This window comes from Bos indicus, chromosome 27 (genome assembly GCF_029378745.1).
Source record: "Bos indicus isolate NIAB-ARS_2022 breed Sahiwal x Tharparkar chromosome 27, NIAB-ARS_B.indTharparkar_mat_pri_1.0, whole genome shotgun sequence".
Taxonomy (NCBI): Eukaryota; Metazoa; Chordata; class Mammalia; order Artiodactyla; family Bovidae; genus Bos; species Bos indicus.
This window is the reverse complement of record NC_091786.1, coordinates 15,917,458-15,940,485: the sequence shown is the minus strand read 5'-3', so window position 1 is coordinate 15,940,485 and position 23,028 is coordinate 15,917,458. Positions and strand designations below refer to the sequence as shown.

Below are 23,028 nucleotides of genomic sequence, written 5' to 3'. Positions count from 1 at the left end.
CTTTCCAGTCCTCATTTTTCTGGAGGCTTGTTTATTCCTTCTTGTTTTAGCAGTTGCTTCAGCCTTGGTCACAGACATCCCCTGAGGCTTCTCTTTTCTATTTATTTTGCCCATTTAAGGTTAACATATTAGGAGTTTTGCTACTGAGACATTAAAATAAATACATCTGGGGCTTTCTCAAGGCTCCTGCACTGACCACTGCCTTCTTGCCTGACTTCACTGGCATCCTCTCAATCCAGGCGGTATTAAGGCTACAGAGTAGAGCTCCTTAGCTATGTACCACGTTTATTTTTGTATTCGGAAAAAGAAAATAGAACCCTGCCTCTTTATTTATACTAGCTGAAAAACAAGAGTTAAAACTCATCATAATAAAGTGTCCTGCAATCACTATTTAAAGTCAATTGGCATGAAATTTTACGGTAAACTTCAGTGTAATGTTGTGACTCTCTCAGTCCTGGATGTGGCAGCTGCAGTGTCCTTCAGGGTGGACGGGCAAGAATGTAACACTAAACACAATCGGGTGATACTAAAACACTACATAATGAGGATGTCATCTGTGTTGTTTTCAGTGTAAGCTCTAAAAAATAAATTGGGGTGAACATCAGTACTCTCATTTTATCAATTCTATATATTCCCTGCTGTAGTATTCATTGAGTACCGGAATCTTGGAGAAGAAAATGGCAACCCACTCCAGTATTCTTGCCAGGAGAATCCCATGGACAGAGGAGCCTGATGGGCTATAGTCCATGGGGTCGCAACAAGTCAGACACAATTGAAGTGACTTAGTACAAGTACCAGGATATTAGAAATTCAGTGTAGGCATAAAAAAGATAAAATCCTTCTCTTCTTGCTTCATATGTACATCTCATATCATTTGAGTGTATCGTTTTTGTGCTGGTTTATTTCTTGAATTCTCCCTCTACCCTGGGGGAGAAGGTATCATTTTATTTAGCCAGTATCCACATTAAAAAAAATTTTTGCAGGTTTAAATAAACTTTTTTCCAGTTTATTGAGATATAACTGACATACAGTACTGTATAAGTTTAAGGTAAACAACAAAATGATATGACTTACATACATCATGAAATGATGACCACAGTTAAGTTTAGTGAACATCCATCATCTCATATAGATACAAAATTAAAGAAATAGAAAAAATACATATTTTTCAATGTGCTGAGAACTCTTCAGATTTTCTCTCAACAACTTTCATAGATAATTGCAGCAGTGTTAATTATATTTATCATGTACATTACATACCTGGTACTTACTTATCTTATAAGTGGAAGTTTGTACTTTTTAGCTGCCTTCATCCAACTCCCCCTACTCCTACCAGTGGCAACCTCAAATCTGATCTCTTTTCCTATGAGTTTGTTAGTTAGTTTATTTGTTGAGGTATAACTGACTTACAATGTAGTATGTTAGCTTCTGTTACACAGCATAGTGATTCGCTATTTCTATACAATTCAAAATAATCACTACATTAAGTCCAGTTATGAATCTATCCCCATACAAAGATATTACGTAATTATCGACTATGTCCCCCACACTGTTCGTTTCATACCATGACGCCTTTATTTTGCTGCTTGGAAGTCTGTGCCTCTTAATGTGCCTCACCTATTTCTCTGTTCCACCCACCCTCTCCCCTTTGGCAACCACCGGTTTGTTCTCTGTATCTGTGACTCTGTTTCTGTTTTGTTATGTTTGTTTATTTGATTTGTTTTTTTATTTAAAAAATTTTTTTGCTTTGCCATCTGGGTTGGCGGGATCTTAGTTCCCTGACCAGGGATTAGCCCTATGCCCTCAGCAGTGAAAATGTGGACCACTGGACCACCAGGGAATTCCCTATCTTGTTTTTTCGATTTCACATATAAGTGAAATCATACACTATTTGCCTTTCTCTGCCTGACTTATTCACTTACATCCTCTGCTGCTGCTGCTGCTAAGTCACTTCAGTCGTGTCCGACTCTGTGTGACCCCATAGACAGCAGCCCACCAGGCTTCCCCGCCCCTGGGATTCTCCAGGCAAGAACACTGGAGTGGGTTGCCATTTCCTTCTCCATTATATCCTCTAGGTCCACCCATATTATCACAAATGGCAAGATTTCATTCTTTTTATGGCTGAGTGATATTCCATTGCACATATGAGCCACATCTTCTTTATTAATCTATGGATGGGTGCTTGGGTGGCTTCCATATCTTGGCTATTGTAAATAACACTGCAACAAACAGAGGGGTGCATATGTCTTTACTAATTAGTATTTTTGTTTTCTTTGGATAAATACCCAGGAGTGAAATTGCTGGAACTTAATGGTAGTTCTGTTTGAATTTTCTGAGGAATCTCCATACTCTTTTCCATAGTGGCTGCAACAATTTCTATTCTCACCAGTAGTGCACAAGACACCCTTTCCTTGATGTCCTTGCCAGCACTTGTTATTTGTTGTCTTTTTGATAACAGCTATTCGGATGGGTGTGAGGTGATATCTCATTGTGGTTTTGATTTGCATTTTCTTGAGGATTAGTGATGGTATGTGTCTTTTCACATGCCTGTTGGCCATCTGTATGTCTTCTAAGGGGAAAAGGCTTTTCAAATCCTCTGCCCATTCTTACATGGGTTGTTTGATTTTTTGATGCTGAGTTGTATGAGTTCTTCATATATTTTGGATATTAATCCTTTATCCGATAAATTATTTGCAAATATCTTTTTCCATTTAGTAGGTGGTCTTTTCGTTTTGTTGACAGTTTCTTTTGCTGTGCAAAAGCTTTTTAGTTTGATGTTGTCCTGCTTGTTTATTTTTGCTTTTGTTTGCCTCGCCTGAGGAGACATAGCCAAAAATAATATTACTAAGGCCAATGTCAAAGAGCGTACTGCCTCTATTTTCTTACATTAGTTTTATGGTTTCAAGTTGTATATTTACGTCTTAATCCATTTTGAATCTATTGTTATGCATGATGTGAGAAAGTAGTCCAGTCTGATTCTTTTGATGTAGCTGTCCAGTCTTCCCAACTGGACATTTTAATTTTATTATTATTTACTGATCCATGAGGTATAGATACTTTTTTTTTTTTTTTACCTATCAGATATTAGAGTGCACATGGAAACTGAATATGTGGTATAGGGGAAGTTCGTGTTCACTGACAATAGGCCCTATTCAGGAGCTAAGGCAAAGTGACCAGGGTTAAACAACTATCAGAGAGCTCTTCCTCTTAGAAGCATTGCTTCCTGAAGAGCCTATCCTTTCGCTTTGGTTACAGGGCATAGAGAAATAAGAAACTCTAAAAGTGAGCACAGAGAATATGCCAGGAAAAGAACTAAGTCATGTTACACATCAAGAAATCCTATAAATAATTTGAAACTTGTTTTCGACAACAAGTACCATTTTCCCAACCATTTCCAATAAATTAATCTCAACTGTCATACAGCAAGCACTCCAAAGGGGAAAACCACCACATCTGATACTGAAACAGAACTGGGTTTAGTAGTCATCATTTATTTCTTGCACTTTAGTAAAAATAGATGAATCTTACCTTTGAATACTTGCTCAAAATACAAGTACATTGCTTAAATACATTAAATATTCCCTGGCAATAAATTAACTCAATAATAAATTGAATATAATAAATGAAATAATGTAAAGTAATAATCTCAAATAAAATTAAATAATGCAATAAACTGAATAATGTAAAGTTAATGATTTCAAAGTATCAGAGTGTTTTTTAAAATTCTGGTAGAGGGCACTTAACCATCAGTGATCCTTTCTGGCTTAGAGAACAAAAACTGTTACTATAAATGTTTGAGAAAGCAATTTAATTTTTAGCCATGAAAACCCTACTCCATTTTCATCCATTAATGATCACCATTAAACAAAAACATGAGTTTATGTTTATGATAATAAGACCAATAATAATTGAAGTTTAACTTGAATAGAATTATAAATTCTGCCCACGTTATTAAACTCTCATTTAAATAAAACTAATGATAATGTGATATTAGCTCACAGGTATACCAAAACCAAAGAAAAATACTTTCTTGATATTTCGCTCCCCACGCTAGTGAACAAATTAATACATCATTTTCTTTCTACAGGAAAACTGAAGACTTAAGTAACAAACCCTCCAAGGTCAAAATGAACACAGGTATGCTGTCTCTGTTAGTTTTAAACTCTTCAGCCTCACTCTCTAAAAATCATCTTGGCCCTAAATCATTAGTTTAGCACTTGGCTGATCCTAAATGTGATACTAAGTTTCTGAGATAGATAGTCAAAGTCATTATTTGATTTCTTTGTTTTTGTACTTCAATCTTACAGCTATCAAAAGTAGAATTTTCTGTTTTGCTGTCTTTTACTCCTTTTTTTCTATAATTATATCATGACATTAACTCCTATAAACCCTAGGAAAAGGTAGTATATCATTCAATGCATACATTTGAAAACTCTCACTTAAAATAGGCTAAATTCATAGGCAGGTTGCTCTAGCGAGAGAACATTTAAAATTCTCCATTCTATAAACATTTTACATTGACAGCAGGAGTAGATAGAGTGCCAAAACCCCACAGGAAATCAGCTTAATTAATCCATAGACACACTTAGAGTCCTAAGTATTATATTTTTAGATGTGAGAACAGTATCTCCAAATAGCTTAACATTGGTGCTCAGAACCCCAGACTGTATACAGATTAATTGTAAAAAAAATTTTGTAATACTTGCTAGATACATATTATTTTTCCCCATAATTATTTTAACTTATATTTTCACCTTCTCCTTCTGAAATTCTTATAGTCAGTATTGAATAATTCTGGAAAGCAAGTTGAAATTTTCTAATTTTCAATTGTATTTAGAAAATACCACTTCCCACCCATAAGTGATCACTCCAGAGCAGAGGATAAAGCATCAGATCAGATCAGATCAGTCACTCAGTCGTGTCCGACTCTTTGCAACCCCATGAATGGCAGCTCGCTAGGCCTCCCTGTCCATCACCAACTCCTGGAGTTCACTCAGACTCACGTCCATCGAGTCAGTGATGCCATCCAGCCATCTCATCCTCTGTCGTCCCCTTCTCCTCCTGCCCCCAATCCCTCCCAGCATCAGAGTCTGTTCCAATGAGTCAACTCTTCGCATGAGATGGCCAAAGTACTGGAGTTTCAGCTTTAGCATCATTCCTTCCAAAGAAATCCCAGGGCTGATCTCCTTCAGAATGGACTGGTTGGATCTCCTTGCAGTCCAAGGGACTCTCAAGAGTCTTGTCCAACACCACAGTTCAAAAGCATCAATTCTTCGGTGCTCAGCTTTCTTCACAGTCCAATTCTCACATCTATACATGACTACTGGAAAAATCATAGCCTTGTTGGCAAAGTAATGTCTCTGCTTTTGAATATGCTATCTAGGTTGGTCATAACTTTCCTTCCAAGGAGTAAGCATCTTTTAATTTCATGGCTGCAGTCACCATCTGTAGTGATTTTGGAGCCCAGAAAAATAAAGTCTGACACTGTTTCCACTGTTTCCCCATCTATTTCCCATGAAGTGGTGGGACCGGATGCCATGATCTTCGTTTTCTGAATGTATGAAAAGGCAAAATGATAGGAGAAAGCATAGTGGAAGATATTTTTCTCGCATCAAGCCAGTTGCTTTTTTGCTGTCTCTTGTTATCAAAATGCCTCGAGGGAGGATTAGCAACCACTGGTGAGAACCAATACCTAATCCCTAGATCAAGTGTAGAGACATGCGCTCTGAAGGTGATTCTGTGGCTGCCCCTTAGCAGAAACTGGCTGCAACCGACCTCTGAGAGTTTGAAGTCAGCTGGCCCCTGGGGATGCAGTCAGCTCATAGGTGTGCAGGCAAGATGAGGACATTGGAGACAGTCAACAAGTACAGGGAAGGCTTAGAAATCAACAGAAATTGTAATCCTGGAAATGAACCAAGTAAAGTCATTTGGACAATTGGAGATGTGAGAATTATACATGGGAAATGAAAGGACAAATCTTATTAGGCAAAGGAGACTAAAGAAAGCAAATAGAACAAGCTTGTCTAAGTCATACTGTGAAACTGCAAAATCACCCCAGTGGGACATGCACATGAGGAAGTTATATTCACCGATTGTTCTGCAGCATCTTCTTGCAGACTTAAGTTGAACGTAATTTCCCAATATCCTTCATGTTGTGGAGTCCGATTTTTCTATTTATTATAACCTTATTATGACAGATGTATAATATGCAATTATACTAATATCATATTCATTACAATGCATTAAATAATTAACCTTCCTATTCCTAGAATTCAATCCCCAATAACAAAGTAGGCAAATAGCAATTTGTAAATTTGTTTAGTTCTCCAGGGTACTTGAATAAAGTTACTGCTCTAGTAGCATGAATATAACCCTATAAAGCATCCTCTCATTAAAAGGTGTGAGCTGGGCTCTATATGGGATGTTAATTTGCAGATATTTTGATTATATGAGTGAATTTACACATCCATATATGCATGTAAATATGTTATTCAAACATACACATACAAAATTAATTAGAAGTGACTGGAACCCTTTGTTTAAAATGCCAAAGTAATACTACAGTGTTGCTATAAAAACATACCACTTTTGAAAATATATATAGAACTATAAGAGCTTCCCAGGTGGTGCTAGTGGTAAAGAACCCACCTGCCATTGCAGAAGGCATAAGAGATAAGGTGTGATCCCTGAGTCAGAAAGATCCCCTGGAGGAGGGCATGGCAACCCACTCCAGTATTCTTGCCTGGAGAATCCCATGGACAGAGGAACCTGAAGGGCTACAGTCCATGGGGTCACAAAGAGTTGGATATGACTGAAGTGATTGAGCACATGCACCATAGAACTACATGCACACACACACACACACACACACACACACACAGAGTTTTTCAACACTGTAGGAAGTTGAAGAAAGTGTTGTCACTGTATCTCAAAACAAAGTAGAAATTAGGTCCCAAGTATCCAATAAATAAAACAGGTCTCCATTATCTACCTACCTGCTGCTGCTGCTGCTAAGTCACTTCAGTCGTGTCTGACTCTGTGCAACCCCATAGACGGCAGCCCACCAGGCTCCCCCCATCCCTGGGATTCTCCATGCAAGAACACTGGAGTGGGTTGCCATTTCCTTCTCCAGTGCATGAAAGTGAAAAGTGAAAGGGAAGTCACTCAGTCGTGTCCGACTCTATCGAGCCCATGGACTGCAGCCTACCAGGCTCTTCCATCTATGGGATTTTCCAGGCAAGAGTACTGGAGTCGGGTGCCATTGCCTTCTCCGCCATTATCTACCTATCAATCATTAAAGAGAGATATTACTATTTCAATGTTCATTTGTCAGTCACTAAAGTTTTTCCAAAAAAAAAAAAAAGATTCGTTCAAAGCAGCTTTATTTTTAGCCCAATACGTAATAAACCTGCCAAGGGAACTGTGACACATTTCTCATACTAAAGTATCTAAATAATGTATAAAATATACAAAACATGCTGTATTTGTACTCTTAGAATTTTTGGTCCACTATTTTTGAAGGAAAATCTTTGCTGGGGAGGAGAGAGAGAAAGACATCAAATGCTCCATTGTATATGGCTTACTCCTGTGAGTGTTTTCCAGCAGTAGAAGCAGCTCCCAAGGGTCTTTCCACTGCCTGGAAGTGTGAACAGGTTATGAGTGAGTGTGAAGGTGAGGGCAGCGTTAGTGTTCTTTCGGATGACCTAAATATATAAGATAGCATCCTCATTCTGAGATCTAAAAGAATATCTTCAAGAAATTGCAGGAAGTATCAATGCATAAGTAAGAAGAAACAGGATATAATAGATTTCTTCATTCCAGCACTTTCACCAATGCCTCAACTTTTCAAATTAAGCTCTTTATTAAACTGTTAATCAAGAAAAATTCTCCAATCATTTTACCGAGTTCTTAGAGTTACGTGGAATACAAAAATTATTTAACCCAGAGGTTCCCACACTTTCTTGGTTGACGGGGCCAAGAGAGCTCGGTAATTTTTCACACACCCTCAAGCCAAAAGAAATATCTGACAGTTGTGCTTAGTAAGCAGTTAGGTGCAGACAGGTTAGTAAGTGCTCATATTCTATCAACTCAGAAGCAAACTGAACAAAATCATAGACTTCCCCGGCATCTCCAAACAGCCAAGGTTATTTTAGAGCTTCCCTGGTGGCTCAGATGGTAAAGAGTCTGCCTGCAATGCAGGAGACCCGGGTTTGATCCCTCGGTTGGGAAGATCCCCTGGAGAAGGAAATGGCAACCCGCTCCAGTACTCTTGCCTGGAGAATCCCATGGACAGAAGAGCCTGGTGAGCCCCAGTCCACGGACTTGCAGCACGTTGGACACAACTGAGTGACTAACACTTCACTTCATTTCATATTGTGCGATATTCAATTGAAAAAATAATCATTTATCCAATTCCCGATGACCACAGTTACTTGTTACTGGGATGCCTGTGTGTACTGGGCGCTATAAAATTTCTCAGACTCAGAATTAGATGGTATTTCACTTCTGTCAATTACTGGCCCGGATGACTTTCCCAGGGCACTTGCGCTCCACCATAACCATCACCAAAAACCCAGATTTACAAAAGATGTGACGTCACCTAAAGGGAGATAACAGGATCTGTGATGTTGAAACTGGGAACTGCCTCAGGCTAGTGGCGGATGCAGTGTCTGTCTGATTCACATCATTTTCCTCAAAAATGTGAACTATGTTCGCAAACCCTTGTGAATCCACTGTGGTGGGTGCTTAATACAGAGTTCTGGAAACCAAAGGTTTAACCAGTGACCTTGGGTCTCTTCATTCTGAATTTTTCCCTTTGCATCTCTGCTTCTTCTTCAGATGTTCAGAATTAAAAGAACTAGAAAATGTAATCTCTAGTAAATGAGAGCTTTCCATTCACACTGTCAACACCCTGGAATACGTAACCCTTTGTGACATTGATAGCTGCTATATATTGTGTATTCAATAATATTACCTCTATTTTATCAGAAACATTCATCCCCCATGGCTATTTTCAGTTTGCAGTTTGCTAAAATCCTGTTGGTGCCTCTTCTGAAGATACATTTGGTTGTATGTTTTTACCATTTATGTCTTTCTATATTTGGTCTTTGGTTTATTTACTTTCTTTTGTTGTCCCATTTCTCTGTTTTAATTATTATCTGCATTACAAAATTGCTATTTTAAGTATATATTTAAAAACATATTTTGACATGAGAATCATTCTGTCAATTTAAAGGTCTGCTGACCTTACTACTTGTGATTTTACCAACAATTAATTCAAATCATACTTTTCAGCACTCAATTCCCTCATGTCCAATAAACGAAGTGGATACACTCCTTAAGAAATAAAGGAAAGCAATGTGCAAGACTAGCATGTGGCAAAATATAATAATTATAATATTGGTGGTTATAGAATTTATCTTTTTGTTATAGCTTTCAAAAAGAATTAAATTTAAGTTCTTTTGGTTCCAGGGGAATGAGCAAAACTATTTATTGCACATTCCAGCTACAAAGGAATGTGGGAATGGAATTGGAATCTGTTCCTAAATAGAACATTAACCTTCCAATTTTAGAAGTCTTGTTACACTAAGCTTCTCAAATCATATTAAAATAGCTGATGCATTTTCACTTCTTTTGCTTCATGTTGTGATTTGCATTAAGTGTAAATACATAAATCATATACTTCTTGTTCAAAAGTACAAAAACTAATTTTTTAAACATGGTTGTTTCAGTACTGTATGTATCAATATTGTTTTATCTCAAGGAGGCAAAATTTCCCATAACTAATAATAACTGGGAAGACACAGAATATTTTTCTTTATGAATCTTACATATCAAATGTATTATGCCTGTAACAGGTAACAACTTTTACTTCAAGAGGTCCTTCAGGAATCATAATAGCTCAAATACAGTAAAACCTAAAATGATGGATATGAAAGTATGTTATACCTTAGCTCTTAATCCTGAAATACAGGATATTCATAACTCTAAAAGCTAGTTACACTGCTTATAAATTTAATAGTTGAATTCAAATGGTATACACAAAGTTCAGTTCTATACATGGTATTCCTCAAAGAAAAACCATAAAACATTAAATATAAAATCTGAGTTTTTTTTTACTAAATCATTGGCATCTATTTCTAAGACATAACCCTGGCGTTTTCCTTGTTTTGTTTCGGTTTAGTTTGGGGTGGGTGTAAATTTTGCAGACGTGTTCCGTGGTTACTAGTGCTGACTGTTCATCTCTCTCATGGATGTCTGTTACATTTCACTGAGATGCATGGTACTGCATGTGCTTTCTCCTTTGCTGTGGCCTCTGCTATGTCATTTTTTTGCTTCCAGATAGCGGTGGGTGTGCTCGCAAACGTGCCGCCATGTCTGTTACATTAACATCTGTGAAGAGAGTTCAGAGTTCTCCAAACCTGTTGGCTGCAGGTATAATATCACTAACTCACAGAATGTCACATTTGAATGGCTTTCTCTGACCTTTCTCTCTTTCCAGAATTATCCTGTTTGGATGATGAAAGTGGCTGTAAATACCTTTCTAATGCCCCACAAGTTCTTATTTTTCTTGTCTCAAGAATAGCTCCTATCCCTTATGACTGTTTTGCTCTAAAAATAAAAAATGTCAAAGGGAACTGATATCTTGTAGAAAATATTTTAAAAACATAATTAAAAACAACAGTCACTTGCCAAAAATGTGTTAAGTAGCTTCAAGTTTTAACAACTAAGTTTTTGTACTGCATGGACTAAAGTAACATAATATTTAATTAAGATAACTCATGGGTACTTTTCTTGTTTTTTACCTAAAAACTATTGAGGGTGGAGGCACAGAGTGTCAGAAGTGGGATTTGCAGGAAATTGAATTTTTATTAATTTGCTTCTCTGTCAAAGGTTGCAAATAAAATGATAGAATATTAACTTACAAAGAGACTTTAAATCTTCCTTTAATCCAATCAACAAAGAGCTTTCTAATATATATTTTTAAACATCTTGGTCCAATTAAAATTAACATGAACTCGCAAGTATAAATATACTCTAGAAAGTAACTGGGAGTGTGATATTTCAGCATCCACTGAAGTGTGTCTTTTTACAATAAATAATCTCTCATGACTTCAACCCTAGTCTCTCTAGACCCTGAAATATACCCGTATCACTAGGTGACTGGTTAGTTGGTTGGTCAATTTTATTTTTCCTGGGTTAGTTGGGGTTTCCTTTGATTTTTTAAATAATATTCATGGGTTTTGGAACAGAAGTGGGAAAGGGATGAAGGATATTTAAATAATTCTAATTCTCACTGTGCGTATTAGTGTCTTTTATACACATGCATTTATTAGTTAATTATTCAGGATGTCCTTAATTATGAAGCCACTTGACCCTAAACTATCCAGTTTTGTTGAGGAAAAATCAAGCTTCCATGTGGAGATTCCTACTCCTGCCCACCACCTTCAATCCATCAATAGATTTCAATGTCTAAATTTAAATACAAAACCAGGTGGTTCCAAAATATAAATTGCATTGCAATGGATGTAGTAATGATCTCATTTTGGTTTGAAAAAAATTATCTTTATATATATATATATATATATATATATATATATTTGTACATGTTTGTTCATGTGTATGTGAGCATAGAAAATGTTAGAAAAACAGTCATTTCCCCAACTCATAGGATTTGTCAGAATTAAATGAGGGTAAATGAAGAAAATAAATGGACAGGTTTATCATAGTACTGACAAAGACAGTAGCCATTCAGTTAGTTAACTTGAATTTAGTTAATACATTTAATTCTTACAAGGCACTTGAACCCTTTAAAGAAAGGGGCTATAAGAATTAAAATCAACATAACTTTAAAGAAAAGTATCATATAGAATATAGCATATCATAAAGAAATTTAAGTAAAACCCAAGAGTAGAGACTATGAGGTAGTGGGTACTGCAAGCACAGCTACATAAAAATCATAATGTTCGAATCATAAGGGTGGAAAGGACCGCTACGAACATTAAGTCCAGTCCCCGACACCAAGCCAGGAAAGCCCTGACAACTGCTCTGATGGGTTCGCTACCTTCTGCAGCTCACAGGGAGTGCTTGTTGTAAGAGGGAAGAGCAGTTAAAGTTCTTAGTTCTCAAAGACTATTTTCATGCACAGAACAACCAGGGAACGTTAAATCTGTCCCATTTACTCATTCTTAAATTTTCAAAGAAGCAATGACCACCCACTAAAGAATACTAAAAATTAAAGGCTCTGATCCCTAGAATTCTAGCTGGTTTTTTTTTTTTTTAACAAGTGAATGGTCATGAAGAGTGTTCAAGATATTAGACAAAACCATTTTCTCCAAGCGTCTGCCAAGTTATGTACCTGGCCAATTCTTAAAAAATAACCAAAAAGCTCTATTCTCTTTACTTGACATGTGTCTAGGACGCTTCTTATTACCCACTCCATATCACACCTGCCCTCCCTTTCCCAAGCTTTCCTGGCAGGGGTGAAATAAAAACAGAGCTATGGTGAACAGTGTCCACATGGGATGCTGCATGACTTTCAGTTCCTCCGAAGAACTATAATATTAGTAAAGTAGCAAATTGGCACTTGGCATTTTATATATCTAAAATTAGGTTTATGTTAAAGAAACTGAAATATTTGAACACCTAAGGGTTCTTAAAGGACCACCACTTAAAAGTAAATCTGAATCATTAACGTCCAGGATCTGGACAGAAGATTAGGCTGAATGACCTCTAAGATCCTTTCCAAAATTAAGGCTTTATGATTCCAGGTGAAGTTGGCCCCGTGGTATCATAGAACCAAGCAATACCAACTGAGTACCTAAAATTGTGCATAATTTATAGGAGATTCTTGAAAGTATAATTGCAAATAAAACTGAAAATAAATATGTCATCGGGCTGCTTTCCAGCTGTATTATCAAAAGCAATTTATTAGTACTGAAATGCTTACTGCAAGACAGTGGAATACTTGAAACAGCTTTTTCATTGTTGAATATAAAATCACTCTTAAATGGCAATAAGAAGAAAATTCAAAGTCTAGAGAGTGATTTGAAAATATCACATAATATGGCAGTGTATTTTACACTTTCTTAAAGTAAAGAAGAATTAAAGCTACAAAAAATTGATGGCATTGAAAGCTAAGGATCTGGTGGTTTGATTCATTGTTAGGAGAACCATTCATTGTTTTCCAAACTTTTGATCCTTCAAACTGATATTAAAAACTCATATATTCACCGTAAGCAATAATAAGATAAAATTGAATTCTTGCAATAATACTAAGGGGAAAATCAGTGTTTGATATATGTTTTAATTATATATCATATTTAATTAATTCTAGTCTAATTGAAGTAAAAACAAATGCACAAATTTCAATTAGTATATTTTATATACCCAGAGTTTTAGAACTGAGATAATGTTTGCTCAAAAAACAAAATGTATGTGGTTTTTTGCCAAATGATCTTTACTGCATTGTTCATTTTACCAGAGAACTAATTTCGACATTTCTTTTTCTTTTAGGGCGTGATTCTCAGTCACCAGACTCAGGTACCAAAAAACTATTCTGAATAACTACTACATTTGTTGTGAGTTTTTTAAAAAACATATTCATAGCCACATTGTTACTCTTACAGTAAACTTCAATTGCATACACAGTTATGCATTTTTAATGTCTAAAAAGAAAATTTCAATTTTGGAAATAAAAATAAATTTTATTTTAAAAATATGTTAAAAGTGGATGTAGATATTTTTGTATCCGATTTGTTTTCTCTTAATAAAAGCTTGGAGATGTTTCAATGATCGAAATCAAGAGACACTGAATGGAGATGCTACATGTTCCTCTCTTGCAGCAAAAGGTTTTAGAAGCGTTCGACCAAATCTACAAGAAAAAAAATCACCAACTCAGGTAATCCTGCACACTGCTGTCCACTGTGTTATTTTAAACCACTGCTCTAGAGTCTCTTTTCTAGTAACATGCATGTTTTGATATGTTTTATTCTTATTATGTTGCTTTTATATTTGTATTGACTTGTACTTACAACATGGAAGACAAGTCTTAAGTTCAAAACAGGTTATTGATTTTTCTTTTTTCTGATTCAGCTGATAAAAGCACATCAGTTTCTGGTATAATTTTCAGGATATTTTCTAATTCTTAAAAAAACAGCCAGTTGATGATTTGGATTTCTAAGTTATGAGGCCTGCAATATATTATTTACTGAATAAATATGAGTTATGCAATTGCTCGTTAAACATTAACTAAAGAAACTCAGTGTTGGAGATATTAGTAAAACTGTCACAGGCATGAAACATGTTACCAAAACAATGTGAGTAAATACTGTATATATACCTCAAGGTCTAGAAATATACCAAGAGAAAATATTTTCACTTTTAACCTAATTTCCCAGAAAGTAGATGGAGACAAACTTGATACTGTATTCTCTATAAAACTATTTTCCCCCAGAAGGCAACTATTGACAGTAAATTAAAATGCATTCTGAATGAAATAAACATGATCTCTCAATCTGGCCAACAAAATGTATAGCATAAGAAGAAGGTGTGACATTGCTTTACTTTCTTTAAGGGTAGAGTTAACACTGGTTTCTTTAATGATTAACTTTGACTTTCTCTCTGTTTTTCCTTCAACACTATTTCTTTCTCTGGATGCTTTTGGTAACCCAGGCACCCCTTCCACCACCCAGAAAAGAGAGCTTTTGTAGCTCCTTGATAACCAATCATACAAAGGGTGACATTTTAGACCAATTAGTAACTAACACACAAAGTCCATCCTGTACAGAGTTCTTTACTAACAAAACACCTCTCCAGGGAACTATGTATTCTAATGATGATTCTAGCCAGACAATTGTATATTCTGAAGAATCTAACACAACCGTGTCATATACACAAAAAATCACTAACCCACTACCACCACCTTCCCACACAGGTCCCCCACCAAAAGCTGATATGAGTACCCCATTTCTCCAAGAGGACTACACCCAAGATTCTCAAACTCGGAGAATTTCCACATTGAAACTAATCCATAACCAGGACCCAGGAAGCAGCATCACCTTTAATCCCCCCCAGTTTCCCAAATCTGTTGAAATACCATCATTGCTCAAAAGGCCTTGCTCACCACCCGCTAACCCAGTGCCTGAGAAACACACAGCATCTCTTTCCATCCAGATAGCTCCCCTTTCGGGACACGATCCTGAAAGCCACAAACAGCCACCTGAGCTTTCTCCAGAGACTGCAAAGATACCTCTTCAGCCAGAGAGACAAAGACCTGCAGTTGCTGCGGCCTCTCAGTCCTCAGACTGCCAAGTGGTACCTTACACCTTCCAATCTCTTCTTACAGCGTTCTGTAGAGACCCTAACTCCTTTGGTTTGGGCTTCTTATATAACCCGATGCTTTGTTAGTTTGCAATCAGGAAAGGAGAAAGAAACCATCTTCCTATTTAAAACCCCACCAAATTCATCAGTAAATTTCTAGGGATCTTTTAATTTAAAAAATCTACAGATCTTTTACCCAGAAATAATGTTTTATAGGCATCTTCCTTCTAGATATTTATTAGAAATCATTGATGATTGGTTAACAATTAAAACTGAAAAATACCTTTAAGTTTTAAAGAAATATTGTTCATGCCAGGTTTCTGAGTACTTAGATTTTACTTTATCTACATGGGTAAAATCTCTTAAAATAATTGTCCATTATAATTCACTTTGAAAGAAACAGTTATCTTAATTCTAGCAGAATTTATTTTCTTATAGTTCAAAATTCATTTTCATTGAAACTCGATAAATTTCTATGTTTTTAAGTTTATTATTTCAGAAAGTATATTAATAAATCTTTAGTACTTAGACTATTCAGAAGTAAATCTATATTTCCTTATATGTTAAATTCTCCCATAGTGTCATTCTGCTGACATTTATGAATCTAGTTAGAAGAGAAATGTGTTCCTCTTCTTGGCTTTTTCACAGAATAATGTAATGTGAAGAGCATAAGCTTTAAGGCTAAACTGTAGATTCCAATCCAAACGCCATCACTGGCTATGTGATAAGGCAACCATCCTAACTTCTCTGTGAGTCTGAACAAAGAAATGAGAGTATTAATTAACCCTTAATTCATAGGCTATGATAAGAGTAGGAAGTTAGTAGAGGTACAGTACTTAAGATTCAGCAAACTCTGCTTAAATGGTAGCCATTTATAAGGACATGCTAGCAACTGCAGCAGTAGTGGGAGTCCAGAAAACACTCATACTTGAGTAAATAATTTGAAGAATGGTATCTACTATAGCTGTACTATTAAAAGTCATCCAAGACATATCCTTGAAGCAATGTATTTTTTATCTTTATAGAAAGTCTTCAACAGACATCTGATTGACATCAACATCCTTCCCACACACACCCACCCATAAAGCAGAAACCTTAAGCTTAGATGATTAAAAAGACAAGTGGGTGTTCCTACTAAAATACCTTCTTTATCAGTGCAAATTGTTTGAATTAGGGTAATATCTTCTGAGAGCCCCTATGAAATAATAATAAAAACAGTAAAAACGACAGTAGCACCTAACAAATACCAAGAGTTCACTATATGCAGGTACTGTTCCAAACCACTCACATTTATTAACTACTTCCACAATCCCATGAGGTAGGGAGCAAAATCAAACTGAGACACCACAGACAGGGATGGGCTAGTGTCAGAGAGCAGGCTTATTTGTGTCCAAAAACATGTCCCTGGGAGCAGATGTAGAAGTCAGAGCAGACACCACCACATTCACAACTCAGTTCACTCATCTGACATAGTCTGCTTTTTAAAATTGTTTTATTATGCTTAGAAACTTAACTTGAGAACTTTCTTCCCTATGGTTTTGTCACCATCCAGGCTGACCAGAGACGGTTTCATTATACAGTCCTCAGGGAATCAGCATGATCCACAAATCAGGATTTGAGATGCTGTCACTTTGACTCATTTAGGGCTTCCGAGCTGGTGCTACTGGTAAAGAACCTCCTTGCCAGTGCAGGAGTCATAAGAGATGCCAGTTTGATCCCTGGGTTGGGAGGATCCCCTGGAGAAGGGCATGGCAACCCACTCCAGTCTCCTTGCCTGGAGAATCCCATGGACAGAGAGCCTGGCAGGCTATAGTCCATGGCGTCACAAAGAGCTGGACATAACTGAAGCAACTTAGCACACACTTTATTCATTCAACAAATATTTATTGGGTGTGTGTCGTCTATTCTAGCCACAGAGTTGCATTTGAAACCATTGATGATTAAAGTCTTGTCGATGGCAGAGGGAACAAATATTAATAAAAACTTAGATAAGTAGAATCACATAACATTAGAAGGAGATTATATCAATAAACTAAACAGCACTGACCAGGATTGAGGGCAGCAGAGTCCGTGTTAAATAGGGTAGTCAAAGAGCCCTCATGCAGCAGACAGAGCGGCTTTGAAGGGGGAAGAACTTTCCAGGCAGAGGGAATATTTAGTAGTGTAAAGGCGCTCAGGCTGAAGCATGCTGGGGCTGTTCAAAGACCATCAGGGAAGCCAGTGGGAAGGAAAGGAATCAAGTGAGGCTCAGAGTAAGAGGAAGTCAAGTCCGAGGTAAGAGAGGCCAGATGGCAGAAGTTCTAAGAAGCCACTGAAGGATTTCAACTTTTACTCTCAATGAAAATGGGAGTCAGCGGGGGAATTTAAGGCTACGACTGTCACTATTTGACTTACAGTCTAACCGAATCATTCTGGCAGCTCCATGGAGAGCAAACTACAGGAGGGCAAGATGGAGAGTAGGCAAGCCAAGCAGGTGGCAATGCAACAGCTTAAGTGAGAAATGGCGGTGGCTCTGAGCAGGGTGGAAGCAGGGGAGGTGGTGAGAAATCGGATTCGGAATGTATTTTGAAAATACAGTACATAGGACTTCCTGACAGATTGCATGTGGGAGGTGAGGGAAAGAAAAGAGGCAAGGCTGCCTTCAAAGTTTTGCATCTTTGCAACAGGGAAACGATGGAATTTGCCACCCTCTGTCCCCTGAGACTGGATAACCATGGGTACAGCAGGTTTGGGGAAAGATCAGAGGTTCCATCTGGGACCTGATAAGTTTGAGGTGAGTTTTAGACAGCCATGTGAAGAGGTCCAGGATGCAACTGGATATAGGAGTCTAGAGATCCAGTGAAAGGCCCAGGTTGGAGATATAAGCCATCGCCTTATAGATGCTTTTGCAGCCATGAGACTGAATGAGATGACCAGAGCATGGCTGCAAAGAGAGGAGCAGGCCCAAGGACTGAGCCCAAGGGCGTCCCGATAGTAAGAGGAGGAACCAACTCAGGAGACTAAAGGCAGTGTCTGCTAAGGGAGGAGGAAATCCAGAAAATGTGGCCTCCTGAAAGCCAAGTGGAGAAAGTACATTAAGAAGAGATGGTTAACTGCACAACTGATGCTGCTGGTATGTGGAAGATGAGATCTGCTAACCTGTCGCTGACTTAGAAGTGGGGAAGGGGGCCTTCTCAAGTTCTCTTGTGAGCTTGAGAGAGACTGGGAGGAGAAAAGTTGGACAGTCAGCTCCTTAAGGGGTTATTAATGTTAGACCATTCACTGAATGATTACCCTTTCCTGAGCCTCATCTTACATCATCTATAAAAACCTTACTTCATCTATAAAATGGGGATAATGATGTAGCATTCATCGCAGACTATTGCTGGGAGATTTCACTGCCTATAAGGAGCTGGGTACAGTGACTGCCATGAAATTCCCTCAATATGGAGTAACTGTGGTTATTTTTAAATATCCTTTTTCCTGTGTATCTGATTGGGAAAAGGAAATATATTATTTTCAACAATACATTTTTTGAATGGGTGGATTAAAGTTTGTTTTATAACACTTTGTCAAAAAGTGGTATAAAACCGTTGCAGTTCTGACTTGTTTTAATTGTGTAAGAATACGGAACTGAGATCCACCCACTTAACACATTTTAAAGTATACAATATAGTATCGTTGACTACAGGCACGGCTTTGTACAACAGATCTCCAGACTGTAATCACGTCACCATCTTGCATAACTGAAACTCCTCCTGTGAAGAGCAACTCCCATTTCCCTGTCTCCCCCATTCCTGGCAACTACCATTCTACTGTCTGCTTCTATGAGCTTGACTGTTTTAGATCCCTCATAAAAATGGAGCCATGCAATATTTCTCCTTCTGTGACTGGTTTATATCATTTAGAATAATGCCTTTGGATATCATCTGTGTTATCTCATGGGACAGGATTTCCTTTTTTTAAGGCTGAATAATTTTCCCTTGCCTGTATATACTGCGTTTTCTTTATTCATTCATTCACTGATGAGGATCTAGACATGTTTCCACATCTTGCCTATTGTGATATACTTTAAGTCTCATTTGCCATGGAATGGCCTTTCACAGCAGTGACCTTTTGTTTTAAATACCCACATTCCATGTTCTTGTAAGAAAGTCTCAGTAAATGCCAAGAACTATGAGCTACATATCGTAAATCAGCCAAATATATGCTCTATTATAAAGAATCATCCTCCCAAGAAAACAGCAGTCCCGAGAAACAAAAATGCTCTATCGAGAGTAAAAGGGAAACTTTAGTGCTCTAGAAGTTTCATTTATATACTTGGGTTTTTATTAAAGTCTGACCATTAGTGTAAGAAAAAAACTATAGCCTACCATTAGGAATTTTCGTTCTCTCCATATTTGATAATATAACACATTGCTTTATAAGCTGCATATGTTACAATTTACCTCCCACACATCTATGTATAGAGAGAACACAAAATGAGGTATGTTACCCTCTGTCACTATGTGAACAGATACCCTGTTGCTAAAAATGTTGCATTGTTCTCAATGTCAGATAAGTTCAAGTCTAAGTCAGGAGCTTTGAAAGACAGCAAAATCTACACCTCACACATTTTCTCTGGCATTTTTTACTGCTGTGTCCTTTGCTTCAGGAGAATAAACTTTATGATACATATAATATATAACAAATCTATTATGAAATAAAGTTATTGATCATTTGCCAAAGCTTTACTTTCACAGCTGCTGATGCACAAATGTTAGGGACTCACAGAGGACTTTGTCTCAGTGTCATATAGAAGAGGGAGAGAACTCACCTCTGTGGCTCCATGGGGTCAAGATGTAGAATGTGAAGGAAGGCTGATAACGAATAAATGCCAGCAAAGTGGGATGCAAGAAAAGGTAGAGAATACAGAGTATACTTTCTGGACCAGTCCCATCAACACCAGCCCCAGTCACTCATGTGTTCTATTAGGATGGCCAACCAATATTTCATGACTTCTTCTGTGTGAGTTTGTTATGAGATCAGTTGATCAGGCGTTTCACTCACAAACTGATACAAAATATTGGTGACCTTTGACTTACATTCAAACACTTTAACCTTACATGGTCATGAAAAGACAGAGACACAAAACAAATATGATGGATTTTCTGCAGTCATCTATCTGCCACCAACTCAGTAGGGGGAAAAAATCTGCTCTTGTTTTAAACTAGTTTTTCCTACTTCAGAGTAGTTCAGAATGAGAAAATACTTCCCTCCCCTTTTCATACTTTCATCTTCCTCCTCTTATGTTCTCTTCAGGGAAACATTTGTATTGTGATTCTTTCTCCCCCTGTGTCTAAGAGGGCATTTCATTAACACAGGCATCAGGGTTATGTTAAAGAAGCTCCAGCTAGTCTACGAGAAAAGTTTTCAAAGTTTGTGTGTGGGTGCCCAATCGACTGTTGAACTTTCCAGTTTTATCCCTGGAAATTTAACTGTGATATGAGTCAACAAGAGGCATTTTACTGTCATCTACACACACATACATGTGAAAATTGTAAGCATATCAGCGGCTTGAGAGAAATTCAGAAAGTGAGATAGCTCTGTTTTCTATAGACCCTCTCTAGAAGAACAATGAATAAGGACCCTTCCTAGTATACAAACTGATCATATTCCCCATAAGTATGGTGGTTTTAGAGATGATATTCTTCAGCTTTTGACAGGTTTCACATCCAAAGAAAATGGGCAAGCCAGTCCCAAGAAGGGTACAATCATTAATTTTTCTTTTTATTTTAAAGGAAAAAAAAACTTGCTTTACACAGATTACTCAAATATTTTTGAATGATTTAATTTAAAAAAATTTTATTTAGCATAAAGAGAACTAAAGAAATTTATATTATATGAAAATGTCTTAAATGAAACTGCATTGTTATGAGGAATTTCATTGACATTATCCAACCCAAGACTGTTCTATACTGAATTCCATTCAGACTTGTAGCAAAATTCTAACCTATTAGATTGTAATTATTATAGTTTCATAATGTTACAGTTTTACTTGCATTAAAATCTAAACTTACGACTAAAAATTTACTAATAAAAAGGATGCAGTCCTTCTAAAACATTTCAAGTTCTGGGTTATTTTAAGGTTCCTATAAGTTAATTCTAAAATCTTAAAACTATACAAGTATAAAAGTGTCATTTAAAATGAGTGGGGTTTTTTTACTTTATAAATGTTTAATTTTATATTGGCTTAGAGTTGATTAACAATGTTGTGTCAGTTTCAGGCGCATAGTAAAGCGATTCAGGTACGCACATGCATATCTATTCTTTTTCAAATTGAGATGGACATGTAGACACTGCTGTATTTAAAATGGATAACCAACAGAGACCTACTGTATATACAGGGAACTCTGCTTAATATTATGTTACAACCTAAATGGGACAAGAAGGTAAAATGAGTGTCTTTAAACAACAACAACACAAGCTTACTAGATAAGAATAGAATAGAGAAATCTGACTTTTATTCAGGGTTGGAGTTTCTTAACCTGTTAAAGATATGCTTTTGAGTATTCATTAACTCCTAAAATTGACACGAAATTTTATGAGTGTGTGCATTTTTCCTGAGAAGGATCAATAGCTCTCAGATTTTCAAGGCATCTATGACCAAGAGATCATTTTATATAGTGGGTTTTTTTTTTTTAATTCTTCAATTAAATGTCTGAGGAAAAAATTAATTTTAACTTTTTATGAGATCAGCAGTCTACATGAGATCAACTGTTATAAACATGACGACTGGCCAAGAACCACTTAAATCTTTACTAGGCAAGATTTTTACATTGATACAGTTCTGTTTACTGTATTCCCCATCCTTGTATTAATATAATATTTTGGCTATCTATGTTACAACCGACACCATACCAAACACTCAAAAATCCTCTATTCTGGAGGTGGGGGTTTCAGAGTGAGGAGTAAGAAAAAATATTTTGGTTCAGTGTTTCATTTACTCATGTTGAGTGAATACATTTATCATCATATTTGACCTGTGTGGTCAGATAACAGAAGGTTAGGACGAATAATCTTTAATGGGCCATCCACTCTCTTCCTTTTACAGACCACCCTTCCCACCATGTTCAGCCTCTTGGGTTGTATAGCCTTGGAGGTATTAGACCTTCTCTTTCGTCTTCAGTTTCTTTCTCCTTTACCTAAGATTTAAAGCCAACAGTAGTTCTAACCAACTAGGATGTACTCTAACATCATCCATGGCTGGTTTTTGGTTTGTTTTGTCTTTTTCCATTTTCACACAAAGATACCACTATTTCCACTGCTAGGATACCTTAAAGTTCAATCCTTTTAGCATCTTATAGTGGTAGGCTGCAGTCCATGGGGTCGCACAGAGTCGGACACAACTGAAGCAACTTAGCAGCAGCAGCAGCAGTGAAATCAAAATAGAGATTCAATGAGTGGAAAGGAAACAAAATTCCCTTTCCACTTAGTTGTGTTTAGTTTGATCAGTCTCTAGATCTGTAAATCAACATAACACAAGGCAAACTAATTTATAGTTGGGGGACACTTTCCAAGAAGGAGGCAGGAGGAGAAAACTGCTATAAGATTTTTCTGATGAAGGGAAACTAATTCTGCCAACCGATGGATAACCAGGTATTAACTTGCTGTCACCAGTACAAAAACTAAAACTTAGGAGAAAAAAATTCCATTATGCCAGCACTCTTAAGCTCCTACCCACAAATG

General features: G+C 36.9%; 2 protein-coding genes across 12 annotated transcripts in view; one reads left to right on the top strand and one right to left on the bottom strand.

The window, feature by feature from the left end:
* SORBS2 (sorbin and SH3 domain containing 2) overlaps positions 1-23,028 on the top strand; it is a 211,773-nt gene that overhangs the window by 107,188 nt on the left and 81,557 nt on the right. For 3 of the 11 annotated variants that reach the window (XM_070781558.1, XM_019953350.2, XM_070781560.1), the window contains exons 3-6: positions 4,088-4,137; positions 10,342-10,434; positions 13,516-13,542; positions 13,776-13,900. In XM_070781558.1, the coding sequence (XP_070637659.1) occupies positions 4,128-4,137; positions 10,342-10,434; positions 13,516-13,542; positions 13,776-13,900 (255 nt within the window). In that variant the 5' untranslated portion in view covers positions 4,088-4,127. Of the gene's footprint in view, positions 1-4,087; positions 4,138-10,341; positions 10,435-13,515; positions 13,543-13,775; positions 13,901-14,673; positions 15,316-23,028 lie in introns of those variants that run through there. The other 8 variants (XM_070781553.1, XM_070781551.1, XM_019953352.2 and 5 more) reach the window with 7 other exon arrangements.
* Positions 1-23,028, bottom strand: part of TLR3 (toll like receptor 3) — a 373,039-nt gene that overhangs the window by 294,611 nt on the left and 55,400 nt on the right. The window lies entirely within an intron of this gene.